The sequence below is a fragment of the Vulpes lagopus genome, chromosome 8, assembly GCF_018345385.1.
Source record: "Vulpes lagopus strain Blue_001 chromosome 8, ASM1834538v1, whole genome shotgun sequence".
Classification (NCBI taxonomy): Eukaryota; Metazoa; Chordata; class Mammalia; order Carnivora; family Canidae; genus Vulpes; species Vulpes lagopus.
This window is the reverse complement of record NC_054831.1, coordinates 122,595,282-122,615,922: the sequence shown is the minus strand read 5'-3', so window position 1 is coordinate 122,615,922 and position 20,641 is coordinate 122,595,282. Positions and strand designations below refer to the sequence as shown.

Genomic DNA, 20,641 nt, shown 5'->3' with positions numbered 1-20,641 from the left:
GACCAGGAAACTGCTGACTGCCCACTCCCCTGGCTCCTGAGCAAGAGGCACTCCCAGCTGATGCCAACCTCTTGCCTGTCATAGGTTATGTTCACAGAGGAGGATGTGAAGTTTTACCTGGCTGAGCTGGCTTTGGGCCTGGACCACCTGCACAGCTTGGGCATCATTTATAGAGACCTCAAGCCTGAAAAGTGAGTAAGGCCCAGGCCCCATACCAGCCTTCCTAGGGAGTACAGAGTCAGGCCCTGGGGTCTCTCCTGACAGGGGTAGGTGTACCTCTCTCCAACAAAGTCTCCCTCTCTGTGGCTTCCCCATGATATATGGGTGGAGCAGGGTGGTAGTGGCAGCAGGCTCCCCTTGGGGGGCTGCCTAATTACCAGTGTTGCCATTGACCAGGCCTAGATATCTCCATGCAGGTTTTTTGCTATTCCAGTGTGATGTCTGAGATGCCACCACTAAAGGTCTTTCCTTGATATGGTCCTCTTTAGAATTTTCCTTAATATCTAAATATCCTCTGGACACCTGGGTGGCTCAGTTGGTTAAGCAGCTGCCTTCAGGGGATCCCTGAAGCAGTGTGATCCTGGAGACCCGGGATCGAGTTCTGCATCAGGCTCCCTGCATGGAGCCTGCTTCTCCCTCTGCCTATGTCTCTGCTTCTCTCTCGCTCTCTGTATGTGTGTGTCTCACATGAATAAATAAATAAAATCTTTAAAAAAAAAAAAAAAGCGGCTGCCTTCAGCTCAGGTCATGATCTCAGGGTCCTGGGATGGAGCCCTGCATCTCACTCCCTGCCTAGAGGAGAATCTGCTTCTCCCTCTGCCTCTCCCTCATGCTCTCTCTCTCTCTGAAGTAAATAAATAAAATCTTTTTAAAAAATCTAAATATACTCAAATGATAACTTGAGGGGGAGCCAGGGGCAGGTGCTGGGCTGGCTTGAGATCTAGCTTTAGAGTTAGGCAGATCTGAATTCAAATCTTGTCTCTACCACCTATTTCCTCTGTAACCGTGTGGAGTAATTTAACTTCCCAGAGCTTTAGTTTCCCCATTGTTAAAATAGAGCCATAATAATCCCTACCTCATCCAGTTGTCCTAAGGATTAACAAACATGTCTGCATGGCCCTACATGGTACCACCACCCTGCTCCACCTGCCTCTCATCAGATGGATCTGGGTGGACTACTTTCTCTGGGCTAGGCCCAACCCGCCCAGCCCCTATGGTGTCACCAGAACACAAGGGGCCACCGCTGAAGGGCCCTGACTCCCATCTCTCCATTACAGCATCCTTCTGGATGAGGAGGGCCACATAAAACTCACTGGTGAGTAGAGGGCCCCTGCCCTTCCAGTCCTAGGGGAGGGTAAGATGGGCTCTTGATAGGCCTGGGCTGATGCTAGGAGATCCATTTTTCCTGAGAGGCTATGCCAGGCGCTTGGAAGTGGTCAAAAGCCCAGACGCTATACCTGGGACAGCCTGGGTGTGAACCCTAGCTCCCCATTGTGTAAACTTGAACAAGTCACCTAACCTCTCTGGGCCTTAGCTTCCTCCTGAGTGTCATGGGGTGCTGCCCTCAGGCCTGTGGCCAGGAGGGTTGGGTGTACAGGGGTTGGCAGCAAGGAAGGCCAGGGAGTTCCTACAGATGTGTTTTCTCATCCTCCTTGCCACAGACTTTGGCCTGAGCAAGGAGGCCATCGACCATGAGAAAAAAGCCTATTCCTTCTGTGGGACGGTGGAGTACATGGCCCCCGAGGTCGTCAACCGCCAGGGCCACACCCACAGTGCAGACTGGTGGTCCTATGGGGTGTTGATGGTGAGTGCCCGGATAGGGGTAAAGCATTCAGCCCATGCCTTGGGCCCCGGTTTTCTCATCTGTATAGTGAGGGGGGTGATAATCATTAAGACTTCCTCCTGTCTTCTCCCAGCCATGCTGCCCCACCCTCAGCCCAGCTGTAGTTTCCTTCCTTAGGAGGATTCTAGGCTGGGCCCCACGTGGACTGCCCCCAACCTGGGATCTGGCCTCTCCTCAACCTCAGAACTCTAGTCCTGCTTTTGGTGTTCTGCTTGACACAATTCTTGAACCAGGTGGACCTGCTATGGTCCAGCAAGAATCCTGGGAGTGGAGCTGAGTGGCCTGAGTGGGAAGAGGTGGGGGACATGGGAGACAGAAACCAGAGCCTAATAGACCCTTGTCCTTTGCAGTTTGAGATGCTGACAGGCTCCCTGCCCTTCCAGGGAAAGGACCGGAAGGAGACCATGACACTGATTCTGAAGTAAGCACCAGCCCTGTCCTGACACTTCAGGGTGTCCCCTGGTGCCTGGTCTCAGATTGAGGGCTAAAATAATACTCTGTACCTGCCTCTGATTTCCCCATTAATGAGATCTTCCTCTGGATTAAGCGTTATGCTTTCCAGAGCCCCCTTTTCATCCACCAGGGCCTGTGGGTGGGGAATCCCTGAAGTCTTTGGGAGGTGAGTTAGTGGATGGTTTGTCTGAATTGAGCTGGAAACTAGACCTGGACAGAAGTGGGGAGGGGAGACAAGGCCTTTGGGGAGGGCTCAGCCCTGATGAGACCTGGGGGCTATTTTAGGGCGAAGCTAGGCATGCCCCAGTTTCTGAGCACAGAAGCCCAGAGCCTCCTGCGGGCCCTGTTCAAGCGGAATCCTGCCAACCGGCTTGGTAAGCAGCCCCAGCCTGGGAGGGGAGCGGGGTACAGCTGCAGTCAAGGCCACAGAGCCACATCTGGGGCTGAAAGGGGCTGAAAGGGGCCGTTGTCCTTTGTGTGGTCAGACAATGCTGTGGGCCACCCTGCTTTCTGGCTCCATGTGTGGTGTTTGGGGCAGGGGGTGACCTGTGTGTAGGGGGAAGGCAGGAACTGAGTCATCCCCACTCCTCCTGGGGACAAGGACAGAGGCCCCCACACAGCTCCTTCGCCAAGGCTGCTGGCACAAGAGAAAGAGCATGAACTCAGGAGTCAGAAGGCTCAGGTCCCAATCTTGGCCCCATGTCAAGTCCTCACTGCCCTGCATACAGCAGTCCTGCCATAAATATTTGTTGAACGAATGCCATTTATGAGCTAAGTGACCCAAGGCAGTTGACTTCACCTCCCAGAGCCCCAGGTCCTCGTCTCCATGGGAGATGATACTTCATTTAGTCGAATCTGTTGACTAAATGAAGTTGCATGAACGTGCCTGGTGTGTAGTAGATGTCCAGTATGTCTTGTCCAGTATGGCTCCTTGGCTCCTAGGTTCCTCAGGACCATGACCAGCTTTGTAAGGTCCAGTCCTGGTCCCTAGGGTTGAGTGAGAGTGTGCCTGGTGGCTGACAAGGACATGGGATAAGAACAATAGAAAGGATAAGAACAATAGAAAGGAAGCCTGGGCTGGGAGGGGGATGGGGGCCTCTGCAGATCTTAGAACAAGGCCAGTTTCTGTTCTTGGACAAATTGCCTGACCTCTCTGGGCCTTTCTTTCTTCTATTAGCACATTGGAGCTTGATCATAAAGGTCTCTGAAAGTGAAAAATGCTGAGTGGACAGGAGGCCTTTGGGGTGATGGCTGGGTGGATTTGGGGCAGTAGACTGCTGCAGCCACTAGTCCCAGACCACAGTGAGGTCACACAGCAGACAGAATGGGTATGTGGGGGTGGACCATCCAGGGGCAAACCCCTCATCTGGGCTCTTTCAGGCTCCGGCCCTGATGGGGCAGAAGAAATCAAGAGGCATGCCTTCTACTCTACCATTGATTGGAATGTGAGTGTGTCTATCCACCCTAGTCACCCAGTTAGGATTTTGCCTGTGGTGGGAGGAGGCTTGTACCAACAAGGGCTCCAGATGTGGAACAGAGGCTGACGGCATGGCCTTAGAGGCAGGGCTGGCCTCCCAAGGGCCAGTAATTATGCCTCTACCTGCATGGCCTGTGCTCCAGGCCAGTGACCTTCTCCTGTGTGAGGCCCCTAGTGGGCTGTCAGGGGTGCCATGCTGACTGGAGTGCCCACCCCACCTTGCAGAAGCTATACCGTCGTGAGATCAAGCCACCCTTCAAGCCGGCTGTGGCACAACCTGATGACACCTTCTACTTTGACACTGAGTTCACATCCCGCACACCCAAGGGTGCGTCTGTTGTCTGGTTTGTGCTTGGGCTGGCACAGGAGGGAAGGAGGGAGTCAGAGGCTCCCTGGGATGTAGGGGTGGGTGATCAGGGACTCTAGTCGGCCCAGGTATGTGGGCAGACTGGAGTGTAGGTCTCTGACTCTTTGTCCCCATCTCAGTCTGCCTGACTCTCCCACTCCAGGGCTCTATGGGTCTCTTTGTATCTGGGTGAGGGGGTGGGGGAGTGGGTGGTTAAGGCCACAATAGAAAAGTCAGGCCCCCTGCCCCGGGCATCTTCCAGCCCACTGGGAAGACCAAACACATCAGGCTCACATTCACGTCAGGGCTAAAGAATCTGGCCCAGCAAAAACATGAGGTGGAGACAGTCTGGCAGAGTAGAGGTGACAGCACCCACAGGTCAGAGGCCAGTGTGAGAATTGCCTTTGGCTGCTCTGATCACTGGACCTCCGTGTACTCATCTAGAACATGGGCTCAGCCACAGACTCCCTTAGGCCCTGGGGTTACTGCAAGAAGCCAAAGAGGGGGCTTCTGGGAGTTTGATAATCCCAATATTTTGGTCAGATATTGTAGGGTAGTGTTAGCTCTGAAAGAATTCCCAGATGGATGGATTTTAGCAGAGGGGGTGCTCTTCTCACTGTGGCTTGCATGTCTCTGATGACAAGGAGCTTAGCACTTCTCCAACAGTTTGTCCCATCTTGATTAACTTATCTGACAAGTATGTACCAGGTTCCTACTGTGTGCCAGTGGTCGGCCGGGGGATGAGGAGGGCCCTGCCTTCATATGGCTCAGACTGTAGCTGGGGTGGAGACATGAAAACTACTGGGCATTGTGACAAACACAGCTTCATAGAAATGAGCTGGAGGAGCAGCCTCAGGCAGAGTTTCTCAGAGCTGAGTGTGACAGCTGAGCCTTGAAGGAGGGGTGAGCAGTGGAGTACCTGGTTAGAGGGAACAGCATGTGCTGGGGAGCAGGGGCTCCTTTAAGGACCTGGGAAGTCCAGCGAAGCTGAGCTATAGAGTGGGGACAGAGAAAGTTGAGATCACAAGGACCTCGGTTTGCCAGGCTGAGGAGTTGGGCTTTTTTCTGAGGGCAGAGGGGAGCACTTGAAGGCTTTGGGCTGGGGGTAGATTTGCAGTTGGGATCATCCTTCCTGCTGTTGTGCAGAAGATGGACCCGAAGGGGCAGACCTGAAAGGGGCACCCCAGAAAGGGATGAGGTGTCTTGGCCTGGGTCAGACGCCCAGTGTGTGTGGGATCTTTTCTGTTTCTTATGTGTCAGGGCTGGGCTGGTCTAAATACACATGAACGGATGGGCTTAACTGAAGCCCTCTCCACAACTAGCTGCTGAGGCAGGCCTGGAAGCACCATGGTCTCCTTTTGCTGGGCTGCCTCGGGGTCAAGGGCACCTTCTCAGAGTTGCATCCCTCTCCTGTCCCTGCAGACTCCCCAGGCATCCCCCCCAGTGCTGGTGCCCATCAGCTGTTCCGTGGCTTCAGCTTCGTGGCCACTGGCCTGATGGAGGACGACGGCAAGCCTCGGGCCCCACAGGCACCACTGCATTCAGTGGTACAGGTGAGGGGGCAGGAGACTGCCACTTAGTTGTCTTTCCTACCTAGAAGCCACAAAGGCAGAACGGCTGACAATACAAGGCTCCGGAGTTCAACCCCTGACTGTCACTGTGTGGTCCATTGGACCTCCCAACCTCTGAGGGCCCCAGTTCCTCTGTTTGTAAAACAGGGATGACAACATGGATATGCATTTCCCAGCACAGAGCCAGGGACCTTGTAGAGCCTAGATAAATACATGCAAGGGGGTGCCCTTGCTGTGATGCTGTGGGTGGCTGTCAGGTCCCTGACAAGGATGGGCTGGGAAGAAGGCTCATGTTTCCTCCCATTTGTCCCCCATTAGTACACTTTCCCAGCCCTGTGAGAAATTTAGAATTGAGAGGCATGAGCTCACTGCCGGGGTTCAGAGCTTCCGAGGTAAGGAACTTTGGATGAGACAGTTACCTTCGCAGTGCTCTATTTCCTCAGCTGTAAATGGGGGTGATGATAGAACATTTCTCCATAGATGGTTTGTATGTGTAAAGTTAAGGTGACTAATATATTATACCATAGGGAGGTCTTTGTCCAGGACGAAGTTTTTTTTTAAAGATTTTATTTATTTATTCATGAGAAGCACAGAGAGAGGCAGAGACACAGGCAGAGGGAGAAGGAGGCTCCATGCAGGGACCGCCCCATGTGGGACTCGATCCCGGGACTCCAGGATCACACCCTGAGCTGAAGGCAGATGCTCAACCGCTGAGCCACCTAGGCGTCCCCAGGACAAATATTAAACCAGACTGGATACAAGGACAATAAGCCTGAACCAGGGGACATGTGGTCACCTGCTGAAAAGTGCTGTGAATAGTGCCACACACTAGGCACCACAGAAGCATTTGCTATTATGAATGGCTCAGAACTGTAAGACACCTCATGAGGTGGGCTATGACACCCCAGAAGGGGGAGGCAACTCACACAAGTTCACAGAAGGTGGCAGAGTTGGGACCCAGCTCAGGGCTCCTGCGTCCCTCAGGCCTGCCTTGCTTCCTCAGAGCCACAGATCTCTCGATGAGTGTGTTGTGGCTCTGTTGCCTGCCCCCCTCACCCCTGTCTAACCACAGCTTGGAGCCATTGCAGGTGCCCATATAGAGTAGAAAACTGAGGCCCAAAGGGCCAGATTCTTGCTCAAGGTTACGGGACCAAGATTCTGCCCCAGGCTCTTGCCTGGTGCCACCTCCACTGAGCCAAGGCCTTGGATGCTGAGGGATGACCCCCACATTCTAGAGTAGAGGATCAGCCCCACCTGTTGCTCTCCTACAGCAACTCCACGGGAAAAACCTGGTTTTTAGCGATGGCTACGTTGTAAAGGAGACGATTGGTGTGGGCTCCTACTCCGTGTGCAAGCGCTGTGTACATAAGGCCACTAATACGGAGTATGCTGTCAAGGTGAGCCTCTTGAGCGTGTCTCAGCCAAGGCTGCTGGGCTGTGGGGGGAGGCCAATGTAGTCTTGGCCCTTTGGCGGGGGAGGGTTGGTTCCTTAGGCTCTGTGGGTGAGTGAAAGTTATGTGGCTGAGACCGTCCCCTAAGGCCTACAGGGTGGGCTCCATGGCAAGGAGGGACTCTGGAGACTGTCCCCCTGATATTACCCATGTACTCTCTTTCCTCAGGTCATCGACAAGAGCAAGCGGGATCCCTCAGAAGAGATTGAGATTCTTCTGCGGTATGGGCAGCACCCTAACATCATCACTCTGAAAGATGTAAGTGGGGTCCTTGAGACTGGGATGGGGCTGGGGCACTCAACTCTGGGATTTGTCTCAGGACTACCATTCCTTTGATTTCTAATTTTCCTCTGCTCATGGGAGGAAAAGATCCTTGCTTCCCAAGTCCCTCCACTTCAGGGTCAGGCATTCTCAGGCATTCACTGCCCCTTGGTGGACCGGTGCCAACATCCTCCTGTCTAGGGAGGACAGGGCCCCAGATAAGTGAAGGCCCTGCGAGGGCCACTGAAGCACAGAGCAGAACACATGTCCAAGGCTCATGTCATTCTTTCCTGGCCTAGTGACCGGGTAACCAGGGGGCTCAGGCCTGGCATGGAGAGGAGGGACCTGATGATGAGGTCTCTGACAGGTGTACGATGATGGCAAACACGTGTATCTGGTGACAGAGCTGATGCGGGGTGGGGAACTGCTAGACAAGATCTTGCGGCAGAAGTTCTTCTCCGAGCGGGAGGCCAGCTTTGTCCTGCACACCATCAGCAAAACCGTGGAGTATCTGCACTCCCAGGGGGTAAGTCTGGGGTAGGGGGCACCCAGTGGGGATGATGGGCTGCCGAGGGTCATACCATCACTACAGTGCATGAGCCATGGCCTGGCCCAGGCAGTAGTAGTCTTCAGCCAGCCAGACAGAGGGGAACTAGGGATGGTGGGTGGGTAAGTAGATGCATGTAAGGAAGGGAAGAAGGGAGAGATGAGGCCAGATTGTGAAATGGACTGTTTACACAGTACTTACTGTGTGCCAGGCACCATGCTAAGTTCTTTCCTTACATTATCTCAATTGATTTTCACAACAATGCAATGAGGCAAGTGCTATTATTGGCCCCATTTTACAGGTAAGAAGACCAAGGCTCAGAGACGTGAGATCACTTGCCCAAGGGCACACAGCCAGGGAAAATAGAGCCAGAATGTCTGACTGAGGCCTGTGGTTGAAGAGCTACAGATAGGGCTGTGAGTTGGGAAGCAGCAGGGCCAGCAGGGAGTTGAATCTGGTTGTGGGTTTGGCTGCTGGGACAGAGGAAGTGGATGCAGGAAGAAATGCTGCTGGAAAGATAGCAGGTGCTAGAGAAGAGGTATTTGTCTGAGCCATACGACTTGGCCTTTATCATCGCATGGGATGGTGGTAGAAAATTTACTGTGGTGTGTATAGAAGCTGAAAGCAGAGTTAGCATGAGTTTCTCCCTGGACGAGATGATGTTTTGGGGTGCTTCCAAGTCAGACAGCGTGGGTTCTGGGATCCAACAATTAGCTGTGTCCAAGTCCAGTGTGTATGGTTGGGAAGGCCTCTCACCTCTCAGCCGCTTCCTTATCTGCAGACTCAGGATAGTGGGAGCTGCCACCTTGCTGCACTGGGGAGGAATAGGGCCAGATCATTGCTGTGCCTTTTTTTTTTTTTTAAGTTAACTTTTTATTAGCAACAATTTTAAACATATACAAAACTATGATAAGAGTATAATGACCCTCCCGATACCCATCACCCAGATTAAAGAATTGTTGAGATTTTTATCTCCCTTCTTCCCTTTCTCCCTTCTTCTCTTTCTTTTCTTTTTTCCTGTTTCTTTCTTCCCTTCCTTCCTTTCTGCTCTCCTTCCTTCTTTCCTTCTTCTGCTTTCTCTCTCTCTCTTTCTTTTTTTGATGTTACTGAAGTATTTCTCCCAACTTTTTATTGAGGAAAACATTCAAAGTTAAAAAGAATCTTATAGGGGTGCCTGGGTGGCTCAGTGGTTTAGTGCCTGCCTTTGGCCCAGAGTGTGATCCTGGAGTCCTGGGATCGAGTCCCATGTCGGGCTCCCTGCATGGAGCCTGCTTCTCCCTCTGCCTCTGTCTCTACCTCTCTCTCTATGTCTCTCATGAATGAATAAATAAATAATTTTTTTTAAATAATCTTATAGTGAAAACCATTTCCCTTCTAGGTTCACCAAATCTTAACAATCTGCCACATTTTCTTGATCTTTGTTTCTCTCTTAGTCTCTACTTCTCTATCTTTATCTCTACATATAAATATATATTTTTTATAGTTGCATTTGAAAGGAAGTTGCAGATGCTATGACACTTGGCTCATAAATACCTATAATTAAAGTATTTTATTTTATTTTATTTTTTAAGATTTATTTATTTATTCATGAGAGAGACAGACTGAGAGAGAGAGGCAGAGACATAGGCAGAGGAAGAAGCAGACTCCTTGCAGGGAACCTGACGTAGGCCTCGATCCCGGATCCCAGGATCACGACCTGAACTGAAGGCAGGCGTCCAACCACTGAGCCACCCAGGCATCCCTAATTAAAGTATTTTAAAACATATCTTAGACCTTTCATAATCTTAGTTGTAGATCCATAACTCTAAAAAAGACATTTTTTTTTCATAACAACTCTCAAAATTAACAATTACTGTGTTCACGTAGTAGTCAATAGATGCACTTCCCTATTGACCTTTCAAAAAATCTTTTTTGCCATTAGCATGTTGGAATCACGGTCTCTGCAAGATTTACATCTTTTATTCACTTGTTACTCCCTTAAGTCTCTTTAAAAGCTGGGATAAAATTTGCATACAGTAGATATTAAGTGTATAACCTGATGAGTTTAGTTAAATGTGTAACCTCCATAGTAAAACTTCCCTTTTTTATGCTACTGACTAGTTGAAGAGATCAAATCTGTGGAATGTCCTATATTCTGAATGTGTCTATTTGCTTCCTTATGGCATCATTTTAATTGTTTCTGTATTGCCTATATTTCTGAAGTCTTAATTATATTCTGCATCAACTTCTTTTCAGAAGCAAGGAGTTAAAAAACACTTCATGGGGGCACCTGGGTGACTCAGCCAGTTAGGCGCCTGCCTTTAGCTTGGGTCATGGTCCTGGGGTCCTGGGATTGAGCCCCGAGTCAGGATCCCTGCTCAGCGAGAAGCCTTCTTCTTCTCCTCCCTGCTTGTGCTCTCTCTCACTGTCTCTCTCTCAAATGGATCAATAAAATATTTTTTTTAAAGATTTTATTTATTTATGAGAGACAGAGAGAAAGAGAGAGAGGCAGAGACAGAGGCAGAGGCAGAAGCAGGCCCCATGCAGGGAGCCCAATGTGGGACTCAATCCCGGGTCTCCAGGATCACGCCCTAGACCCAAGGCAGCGCTAAACTGCTGAGCCACCTGAGCTGCCCTAATAAAATCTTTAAAAAAACAACAACACACACTTCATAGGAGGTGCAGTGTACTTCATATGGCATCACATCCCCAAGCACAGTGTAACTTGGCCCCCATTAGTCATTGGTACTCTCAGGTAGTCACAGTCTAGGGATGAGTGAATGGGTGGCAAGTGGTGAGTGAGTCTGATGGTGTCTCATAAAGACTTGCACCAGCCTTTCATGGTTTCATCCTTTCAGGATCTTCGCCTGAATTAATCATTTCATTAGATTTTGCAAAAATGGCAATGTCTGATTCTGTCTAATTTATTAGGGAAGATTCTTCTGTAAAAAAAAAATAATCAGAGCTTCAATTTGGTTACCACATGTACTGCTTTAATGGTCATGTTTGAAGAAGTTTTGGCTTTTGAGATGGTCAGTGCAAATAGGCTAATATTTAAATATATCAGGTCAGATAGTAAATGCTTCCTTTTCCTGTTTTGTTCTCAAGTGGGTGAGTACTAGGTAAAGTTACCCCAGGAAGGTTTAGAAGACAGAGCCAAAACAGTGAGTTTCCAGTGGGTCACCTAAAGCTCAAAGCAAGGACAGACTTTCTAGAGTAAGAGCTGCTTCCAAAAAAAAAAAAAAAAAAAGCTGCTTCCTCTACTAGGGATATATAAACTCTAAATACAGACAGCCACTTGGTGGGAGTGTTATGGGGAAAAGTTGTCTCTTTCCCCATTCCATGAGTCTGTGGGTCTCTAAATTTTCTGGCCCTTTCCAAATACCAGGGGAGATGATGAGGAAATGGGAAATTCTCATTGAGGGATTAGAAGGGAGATTCTTTGAGCTGATTATGAAGCTGATTCTTTGGCAGTATCTGTAGTCTAGAAGCTGGGAATCTCCTAAGAGGGATGGGAAGGGAATGACCAGGAACAGGGCCCACTGGCACCTTCTCTTTGATTTAATGTTATCTTTTTATTGAAGTATTACATAAACATGAATCATAATGTACAAGTCAGTAAATTTTCATAAAGTGAATAAACACATAACCAGCACCCAGATTGAGAATCAGAGCTTTTCTAGTTTCCCCAAATTCCCTCATATCCCTTCCAGGCCCTGCACCCTTCCCAAGGATAACCATTCTACGCTAACTGCTAATAGCTTAGATTAGTTTTCCCTGTCTTTGAATTTTACATACACATACTCTGTTGTATCTGGCTTCCACCACACCACATGCTCTCTGGGATTCCTCTACCCTGTTGCCCTGTGACTGTAGCTTCCTCATCCTCATTTCTGTGTAACTTCTGCTGTATGAACAGACAATGCTTTGATTGTCCATTCTACTGTTAATGGACATTGAGTTGTTACCAACTTTTGACTATGACAAGTAAATAATGTTGCTGTAAGATTCTAGCACTGTCTTTTGGTGACTACACATGTGTGGATTTTTTTGTTTTTTTGTTTTTTTGGTTTTTTTAAGATTTTATTTATTAGAGAGAGAGAGAGAGGGAGGGAGAGACCATGAGCAGGGGGAGGGGCAGAGAGAGAGGGAGAAGCAAACTCCCCATCCAGTAGGGAGCCCGATGTGGGACTCGATCCTTGGACCCCAGGATGATGACCTGAACCAAAAGCAGATGCCCAACTGACTGAGCCACCCAGGAGCCCCACACATGTGGGTTTTAATGCTGTGTACAGACCTAGCAGTGGACCCTCCAGGTTGCAGTGCGTGTGTGTGTGTGTGTGTGTGTGTGTGTTCATCTTTAGTAGGTGATTCCAAACAGTTCTCCAAAGCTGTTTTGCCAGCTTACAGCCCCTCCAGAGTGTGTGGGAGTTCTGGTGCTTGCCAACACTTGGGCTTTTGCATCATTTTAATCCTAGCCATTCTGGTAGACATGGAGCGCTTTCTCATAGCGGTTTTCATTTGCATTTCCCTGATGACCAGTGAAATTGAGCACCTCTTTGTGTGTTTATTGCCTTCTTTCATAAAATGCATGTTCAAGGCCTATGTTTATTTTCAAAAATTGGGTTGTCTGCCTGTTTCATCTTATTTTGCAAGAGTTCTTTAACACATGGAGCCCTGGGATCCCTGGGTGGTGCAGCGGTTTAGCGCCTGCCTTTGGCCCAGGGTGCGATCCTGGAGACCCGGGATCAAATCCCACGTCCGGCTCCCGGTGCATGGAGCCTGCTTCTCCCTCTGCCTGTGTCTCTGCCTCTCTCTCTCTCTCTGTGTGACTATCATAAATAAATAAAAATTTAAAAAATAAAAAATAAATGGGATCCCTGGGTGGCGCAGTGGTTTAGCGCCTGCCTTTGGCCCAGGGCGCGATCCTGGAGACCCGGGATCGAATCCCACGTCGGGCTCCCGGTGCATGGAGCCTGCTTATCCCTCTGCCTATGTCTCTGCCTCTCTCTCTCTGTGTGTGTGTGTGACTATCATAAATTTAAAAAATAAATAAATAAATAAATAAATAAAAAATAAAAAATAAATAAAAAACACATGGAGCCCTTTTAAGCCTAGCTTCCCTCATGTTGTTTCCAGAAGGACCCCCACTGTGCCCAGGATGGCCTGTTTGAGAACTCAGTAGAGAGTCACACTTTGGCTTCTCTGCTTAACCAGATGATTTCCACAGAAGAACTTCACTCTCTGTGTGTGTGTGTGTGTGTGTGTGTGTGTGTGTGTGTGGCTGGTCTCAGGCGCCTAAATGCATATCCTTTAGTGATGGAGATAATGACAAAGGTGTGGCTGCTCACGGTAGCTGGCATTACACAGCAGTTCCCACAGGCCAGAGTCCTAAGCACTTCACATATCAACTCACTTAATTGTCTCAACAAACAATTGGAAGTGGGTATTGTCATTATGCCCATTTTATAAGTGAGAGAGCTGAGGCTCTGAGAGTAAGTAAAAGTCTCCTTGCTAATCTGGCTTCCCAGTCCTCTAGTTTTCTGATCCTTGTTGTCCTATAGTCTCTAAGAGCTTTTTTTTTTTTTTAAGCTTTTATTTATTTATTCATGAGGGATACAGAGAGATAGGCAGAGACATAGACAAAGGGAGAAACAGGCTCCTCACAGGGAACCTGATGCGGGACTCGATCCCTGGACCTGGGATCATGCCCTGAGCTGAAGGCAAACGCTCAACCTCTGAGCTACCCAGGTATCTCTCTTTAAGAGCTTCTTAACAAGCACTCACTGTATCTTAACATCCAGTCTGATGTTAAGGGTTCAGCCCAGAGAGTACTGGAGTTACTATGACCTGGTATACTGTCATAGTACTGTTACTATGACAGAGTAGCTGTCATTTCCCATGCCCTGTGCTAAATATTCCTGGTACAGAACTTATATGCTCCTTCCTGACTCAGCACAGTCACCAGCCCCATTTTCCGGGTGAGAAAACAGGGCTAGAGTGATTAAGTGACATACCCAAGATCACGATACAGGCTATTAAAGCCAGGATTCACACCCTGGCCTGACTGTATCACCAGCCTGCCAGAGACCACAGCCTACTAATCAGTGGCTGCATTTGACCTGCACACATATTTTGTTTGGCCTGCGAGATGTAGGGTGGTTTTTGTTTTGCTTTTGGTTTGGTTGAGTTGGGGAACGTGGCCACTTTTGAAACCTGGGTCTAAGCGGCTATGTGGTGACTGTCAGCTGGAGTAGGTTAGGTAGCAGCTGCCCCTTTAGACTGGTTTGCATGGCTCCCTCTCAGCCTGGCTTCCCTCATTGCTTGCACAGCCTGTTGTGCTTTTCAGAGCATACCCTACCCTTTCCCTCACACCTCACACCTCACACATACACCTAGAGGACAGGTATCAGAATCACTGCTGGGGCTACCTGCCATAGTGAGCCACAGTTACCTGTAGGAGTTTGTTGTTTCTCTGTGTTGTGTTAGGGCAGGATAAAGATCGAGAACTTTCATATCCTCATTTCCTGAAAGTGTCATCTGTGTCATGCTAAACTAAAAAGACTGTGGAATTAAGGTCAGAGCTGGGTTCAAGTCTCACCTCTGCTTCTTACTTATATGAGCAAGTCCATTCTCTTCTCATGGCCTCTGTTTCCTTCTCCGTAAAATAGAGCCGGCAGCCCCTGCCCTGCCCACTGACCTAGGTATAACTGGCAGCCCCCAGGAGATCATGGTCAGGAGAGTACTCTGTAAACCAGGAAGATCACCCATACAGGGTAGTTGGTGTCCTCAGCTAAGCATCCCTGACTCTGGGAAGCTTGGCTGGGCCCTTCCCAGGGAAGAGAATCTACATTCTTAGGGTATGGCCTTCTCTTTGGGGCCATATGATTGCATTAGGAAGGACAGAGCCCAAGGAATTGATCGGGTACTGTCCAGGAGGAGGCTTCCCAAGGGTTTGGGTATAGTTCACAGTGTGTCGCCAAGACCACTTTGCCAGTGTAGCCCTCTCCTCCTCATCTGGCACTGTTCCCTCTGTGGAGGCGGACTGTCCTGGGCTGTATCTACTCTCCAACCTTCCTGTCCCACACGTACCTGCTAGAGGACTTTGGGGCTCGACTGGGACTGTGAAGGAATCATCTCATAAAGCCAACTAATCTGTGAGAATCAACTAACCTCACCTGCAAGATCTCTCCATGTTTCAGAGGTAGATTTGTTCCTTCATTGCACAGAGTTCACTTAGCACTTGCTCTGTGCTTGGTGCTAGAGGTAAGCAGGCATTCTGCAGACAGATATGGTTATTTATGGTTGAAGGAGCCTTCATTGGCCTGAGCTCAGGACACTTGAGAGAATGTGGTAGACAATGAAGCTGGAATGGATAGCTGAGCCTCCCACACCAAGATATGGACTTTGAGCTTTATTTTGCAGGTAGTAGGGAGCCATTGAAGGTTTTTGACACCACCCTGTTAGCTCATGGGAGGAGGAGCAAGAGGGTAAGACCAAATTTAGTCTGAGATGTGTTGGGTTTGTGGAACATTCAGTGGTTGTTATCTGGTAAGCAGCTATATGATCCTGGACTCAGGAAAGTTCTGGGCTAGGGTTGGCGATCTGAGAGTGGTCAATAATTAGGTAATGGAGGAGTAGCTATATATATATATAACCCTACAAAGGGAGGGGGGAGGATGGAAAGTGGAGTGGTACGTGCCCCTCCGATTACATAGGAGCAGGCCAGAGGAGTCATTTGCTTCAGGGCTCAGTAGTGTCATTCAGGCATTCAGTAGATGCTCATTGAATACCTACTGTGTGCCTGGAACTATTCTAAATGTTGAGATAGAGCAGAGAACAAAATACCCATGGAAGTACATTGCAGTGGGTAAATTAAAAAAAAACAATTATTTAAATATTATATCAAATGGTGGTAAAATGCTATAGATAAAAATAAAGCAGGATAAGGAAACTAAGGAGTACTAGTTGGTGATTGCTATTTTATATGGAATGATCCAGGGAAGTCCTCACTGAAAAGGTAATATTTGAGCTGAGACCTGAAAGAAACAAGAGAATGAACCAAGCAGATGCTTAGGGGAAGAATGTTCCTAAAATAGGAACAATAAGTGCAAAGGCCCTGAGGCAGGAGTGTGCTTGGCATGTTGAAGGAAGTGCAAAGAGGCTGGTGTGGCTGAAGCTAATTGAGCAAGGAGGAAGGTGCTAGAGGACATAGAGTGCAAGAGATGTGGTTGAGAGGGAGGGGAGAGATCAAGTGGGGCCACGTAAGCCTTTTTAAAGGACTTTACCTCTTAAGAGGAAAAGCCTTGGAGGGGTTCCAGCCAGGATAACATGATCTGACTTATGTTTAACAGGATCACTCTGGCTGCTGTATTTAGAACAGACTGTAGGAAGCAGGGTAGAAGCAGGGAGACCAGCTAGGAGGTGGTTGCCATAATACAGGGGCAGATGATAGGGTTCCTGGTTGGGATCAGTGCTGCCAGTAGCGGGGTTGGAAACTGATTGGGCTCTGGATATATTTCAGTAGTAAAGACAGCAGAGTTTGCTGATGCCATGATTGAGGAATGTAAGAAAAAAAGAATTGAGAAGGACTCTTTGGATTTTGACCCAAGCAATGGGAAGCATTGATGGAGTTGTCTTTAGGAAAAACTGTGATGAGCAGACTTGAGGGGAGAAATAAGTAGAGTTTGGACTGGTGTAATTAGGGCTGCCTCGCAGATATCCACACAAAATTCCAGTTGGTAGTTCCAGCAACACTAAGAGCCCCATTTCAGCCCCTTCCCTTCCTTTCAGATTCTGGGTACTTCTGTCCCTCTCCTGGCCTTCTTCCTAACTGTCTCATCCCTGGCAGTTGACCTGGGCCTCTAGCAGCCTGCCCACAGCAACTGACTGGACCCTCTGCTCCTAGGTTGTTCATAGGGACCTCAAGCCCAGCAATATCCTGTACGTGGACGAGTCTGGGAACCCTGAGTGCCTACGCATTTGTGATTTTGGCTTTGCCAAGCAGCTACGGGCAGAAAATGGGCTCCTCATGACACCTTGCTACACTGCCAACTTTGTGGCACCTGAGGTGAGTGTTCCAGCCTCCTTACCTGCAAGAGTAAGGGGTCTGGCATAGGAGACCTCATGCCCTTTTACAGAGGCCCCACACTGTCCAGGATTCCAGTCTGTATGGTCTCAGCTTAGGTACCAATCCCAGCCCGTGGTTGGGATCCTTGTCCTATGCTTTGGGGAGTAGCATACTAATATATGCGGCCGCTTGCTGCTGCTCTCTAGACTAAGCACCCTCCCCTGCCTTCCTTCCTGCCAGGTGCTGAAACGCCAGGGCTACGATGAAGGCTGTGACATCTGGAGCCTGGGCATTCTGCTGTACACCATGCTGGCGGGGTGAGCGACCCCTCCCCCCTGCCCCTTCTTCCAGCCCTGGTACACAGGTAGGAGGGGTGCTTGTCTGATGCCAGAGACTCAGGCCTGCCTCAGGAAGGTCTGAAGATAGGGACGTGGCCCTGCCTTTGGGAGCCCCACATGGAAGGGGAAGATACTGCCCTGAGGAGTACCCAGTCTGAAGGGAGAAACACAGCTCCCCACACCCACACCCACCCCAGGATGGAGGCCAGAGGCTATACCCAGACTGGGTGGACTTTTCTCCAGATACACTCCATTTGCCAACGGACCCAGTGACACACCAGAGGAAATCCTGACCCGGATCGGCAGTGGGAAGTTCACCCTGAGTGGGGGAAATTGGAACACAGTTTCAGAGACAGCCAAGGTGAGTCTGTGAGGCCCTGTTCATTTGGGGTGGCGAAGCAGGGTCCTATCCCAGGGCTTTTTAGCAATTCATAAATAGGTGACCTGCAACCTCGTTTCTGCAAGTGGAATGTTTCACAAATCCCTGATGCTATATTTCCCCAAGTGGAAGATTCCCAGGCAGACTACCCTCCTACCTTGTTTGGACCACTTGGTGATCATTCATGGCTCTTCCCATGTTCTGAGCCCTGTGGGGGACAGAACTGCCATAATCACAGCCCCTGCCTTGTGGGAACTTGGTGTGAGGAGACATACAGGCTTGCCTACAAGGAACAGAGATGCCAGGCAACAGAGAAAGGCAGGTCCTCCTCCAGGGCTGCAGGTGTTGGAGGTGAGGGGCAGATACTGACTACGTCAAGCAGAGGCCTTCTCAGAGGAGGGGACATTTGAGCTCTCACTGTTAGCAAACTTCCTGTTATGGGAGCCTCTGTGCCAGACAACGGGTTGAGCCCGTGATAAATAGTCCCTTACATCTGCCTTATGAGGCAGATACTGTTGTTCTCTCTCTTTCTCTGAGGGGAAACTGGGGCTCAGAGAGCTGAAGTAATTTGCCCAGGATACTTAGCTAATAAGCAGAAGAATCAAGTTTTGAATCTGAGTCTCTGCCTCTTCTCAATCTTAGTTTCTCCCCACCTTCCTGCATGGCTTCTAGAAGGTGAAAGAGAAAGGAAAGGACTTTCCAGGAAGAAGTCCCAAAGAAGGGCATGTGCTTGGGGAGGCCTTGGAGTGATGTGGAGAATGGATGACAGAGTCTCTTGAAAGGGTTCAGGCTGGAGATGGTGGGAGATAGTAGACTTAGCTGTGTGCTCCCCTGCCAGCTCCTCCCACCGACCCTCTTATTGCTGTGCCCCCAGGACCTGGTGTCCAAGATGCTGCATGTGGACCCCCACCAGCGCCTCACAGCTAAGCAGGTCCTGCAGCACCCATGGATCACCCAAAAAGACAAGCTCCCTCAGAGCCAGCTGTCCCACCAAGACCTGCAACTTGTGAAGGTATGGCCACTCTGGGCTGCTGGGCATCTGGTAGCCCAGGCCAGGGTTCCATGGGCAAGAACTTGAGTGGCATAGCCTGGAGATGCCATATCTGTCTGTCCTCAGGGAGCCTCAGTCTAATACACAAGGGTGTCAACAGTCCTCTAGGAGACACAGGCTCTGAGCTCTGAAGCTTCTAGTCTGAGGAGGAGGCAGGACTAATGAGCATGAAGGACCACCAAGGCTAGATTAACAGGGTGCTGGGGATCTCTGGGTGGCTCAGTGGTTTGGCACCTGCCTTTGGCCCAGGGTGTGATCCTGGAGTCCTGGGATCAAGTCCCACATCAGGCTCCCTGCATGGAGCCTGCTTCTCCCTCTGCCTATGTCTCTCTCTCTCTCTCTCTCTCTCTCTCTGTGTATCTCATGAATAAATAAATAAAATCTTTATTTATTTATTTATTTAATAAATAAAATCTTAAAAAAAAAAAACGGGGCTGGGTGGTGTAGAGCATTGAGAGAGGCTGGGGAGCACATGTCCCTGCTCCCACTTGTACCTCCGACCATTATGATCTGACCTCTCACCTTCTTTCCCAGGGAGCCATGGCAGCTACATACTCTGCACTCAACAGCTCCAAGCCCACCCCTCAGCTGAAGCCCATCGAGTCATCTATCCTAGCCCAGCGGCGGGTGAGGAAGCTGCCCTCCACCACCCTGTGAGAGGCAAAGGCATCCAGGCCGCATGGCGGTGCTAGCTTGATGGAGGCAGCATACTTCCCCGAGGGAGCAGGCCTGAATCACAGGGCCAGAGGGAGCAGAGCCCCAAGGAGCCCAGGAAGCAGCCAGCCCAAATCACCCCTGCTGAGGGTGTGAGAAGTGCCTTCTCCTTCCCCAGGATGGACTCTTCTCAGCTCATGTTCTGCTGGTTGAAATCAATTCACTGTACAAACTCTCATCTTTTTTTAAGAAAAAACTGGCATCAACTGCCATGGATTTTTATAAGATCCATTTGCCTTTCTGGGAGCAGAAAGAGCCAATGCAGCCCCAGGAGGAGCACTGAGTCACACCAGGGCTCTCTGTGGCTGAGAATCCGTAGAGCTTTGGCATCCTACCCTGGGGAACCCCACGACCGGCCATCTGTAGCCATCTGCACATACCTCCAAGGCAGTCCAGCACCACCTTCCAGAGCCCTTGGCTGTTTAGCAGAACTTGCTCTATCCACGGTCAGCTCCTTTTCCGTTCTGTTTTGCTGGGGGTCGGGTGGGGGTGTCTAAACCTCTTCCTGACAGAAGAGAGGACCAAGACCCCAGAGCCTCCAGCTCAGGCACCAGCATCTACACCGGCTCCGCTGTGGGTTCCCTGCAATGAGATTGGCAGCAGCCCCAGGAGGAAGATCCAGAAAGCACTTTTTGGCTGACTTGTGTTGGAGTCTGCTATAGGACAGAGTTCACAGGAGGCCTGTGGGGTGGACCAAGAGGGGCAGGGGCTCTTTTTCATTTCTTCCTCAGCTGGTTACTCAGGGTTCATCTGTCCATGGCCTTTCTAATAAACTTGCAGTTGAGTTGAAGCATGCTTGCCTCCACTTTTCATCCCTGAATTTCCCCTCTCTGCTGTTGGGTATTGAGGACTTTGGCAGCAACAAGAAATGGACCAGGGCCAATGAGCCCAGCTGCTTGGAACTCAGGTCATTTGGGGAGCATGTGGGAGTACCACCAGCCCTTCCTACACATTCCTGCCAGGGGATTCCATTCCATGGTATTAATAATAGTAACAGTATTATTAGCCACCAGCGATCAAGTGCCAGACACTGTACCTGAGCCTTACATGTATATCTCACTTAACCTTAACAACACTGTGATGTAAATGCTATTCAGTTATCAATTCTGTTTATAGATGGGGAAATAGAGGCTCAGAGAGGGAATGACATTTTCTCCACAG

The 20,641-nt window shown here is 49.7% G+C and overlaps 1 protein-coding gene across 3 annotated transcripts in view; it reads left to right on the top strand.

Moving 5' to 3' along the window:
* The window catches only part of RPS6KA1 (ribosomal protein S6 kinase A1), a 37,267-nt gene extending 16,997 nt beyond the window's left edge, over window positions 1-20,270 (top strand). For all 3 annotated transcript variants that reach the window (XM_041767836.1, XM_041767837.1, XM_041767835.1), the window contains 16 exons: window positions 85-191; window positions 1,278-1,315; window positions 1,662-1,804; window positions 2,194-2,264; window positions 2,582-2,670; window positions 3,677-3,741; window positions 3,999-4,101; window positions 5,542-5,672; window positions 6,962-7,087; window positions 7,310-7,399; window positions 7,770-7,928; window positions 16,837-16,998; window positions 17,239-17,315; window positions 17,580-17,697; window positions 18,590-18,727; window positions 19,301-20,270. In XM_041767836.1, the coding sequence (XP_041623770.1) occupies window positions 85-191; window positions 1,278-1,315; window positions 1,662-1,804; window positions 2,194-2,264; window positions 2,582-2,670; window positions 3,677-3,741; window positions 3,999-4,101; window positions 5,542-5,672; window positions 6,962-7,087; window positions 7,310-7,399; window positions 7,770-7,928; window positions 16,837-16,998; window positions 17,239-17,315; window positions 17,580-17,697; window positions 18,590-18,727; window positions 19,301-19,423 (1,740 nt within the window). In that variant the 3' untranslated portion in view covers window positions 19,424-20,270. The remainder of the gene's footprint in view (window positions 1-84; window positions 192-1,277; window positions 1,316-1,661; window positions 1,805-2,193; window positions 2,265-2,581; window positions 2,671-3,676; window positions 3,742-3,998; window positions 4,102-5,541; window positions 5,673-6,961; window positions 7,088-7,309; window positions 7,400-7,769; window positions 7,929-16,836; window positions 16,999-17,238; window positions 17,316-17,579; window positions 17,698-18,589; window positions 18,728-19,300) is intronic.
* The last annotated feature ends 371 nt before the right edge of the window (window positions 20,271-20,641 follow it).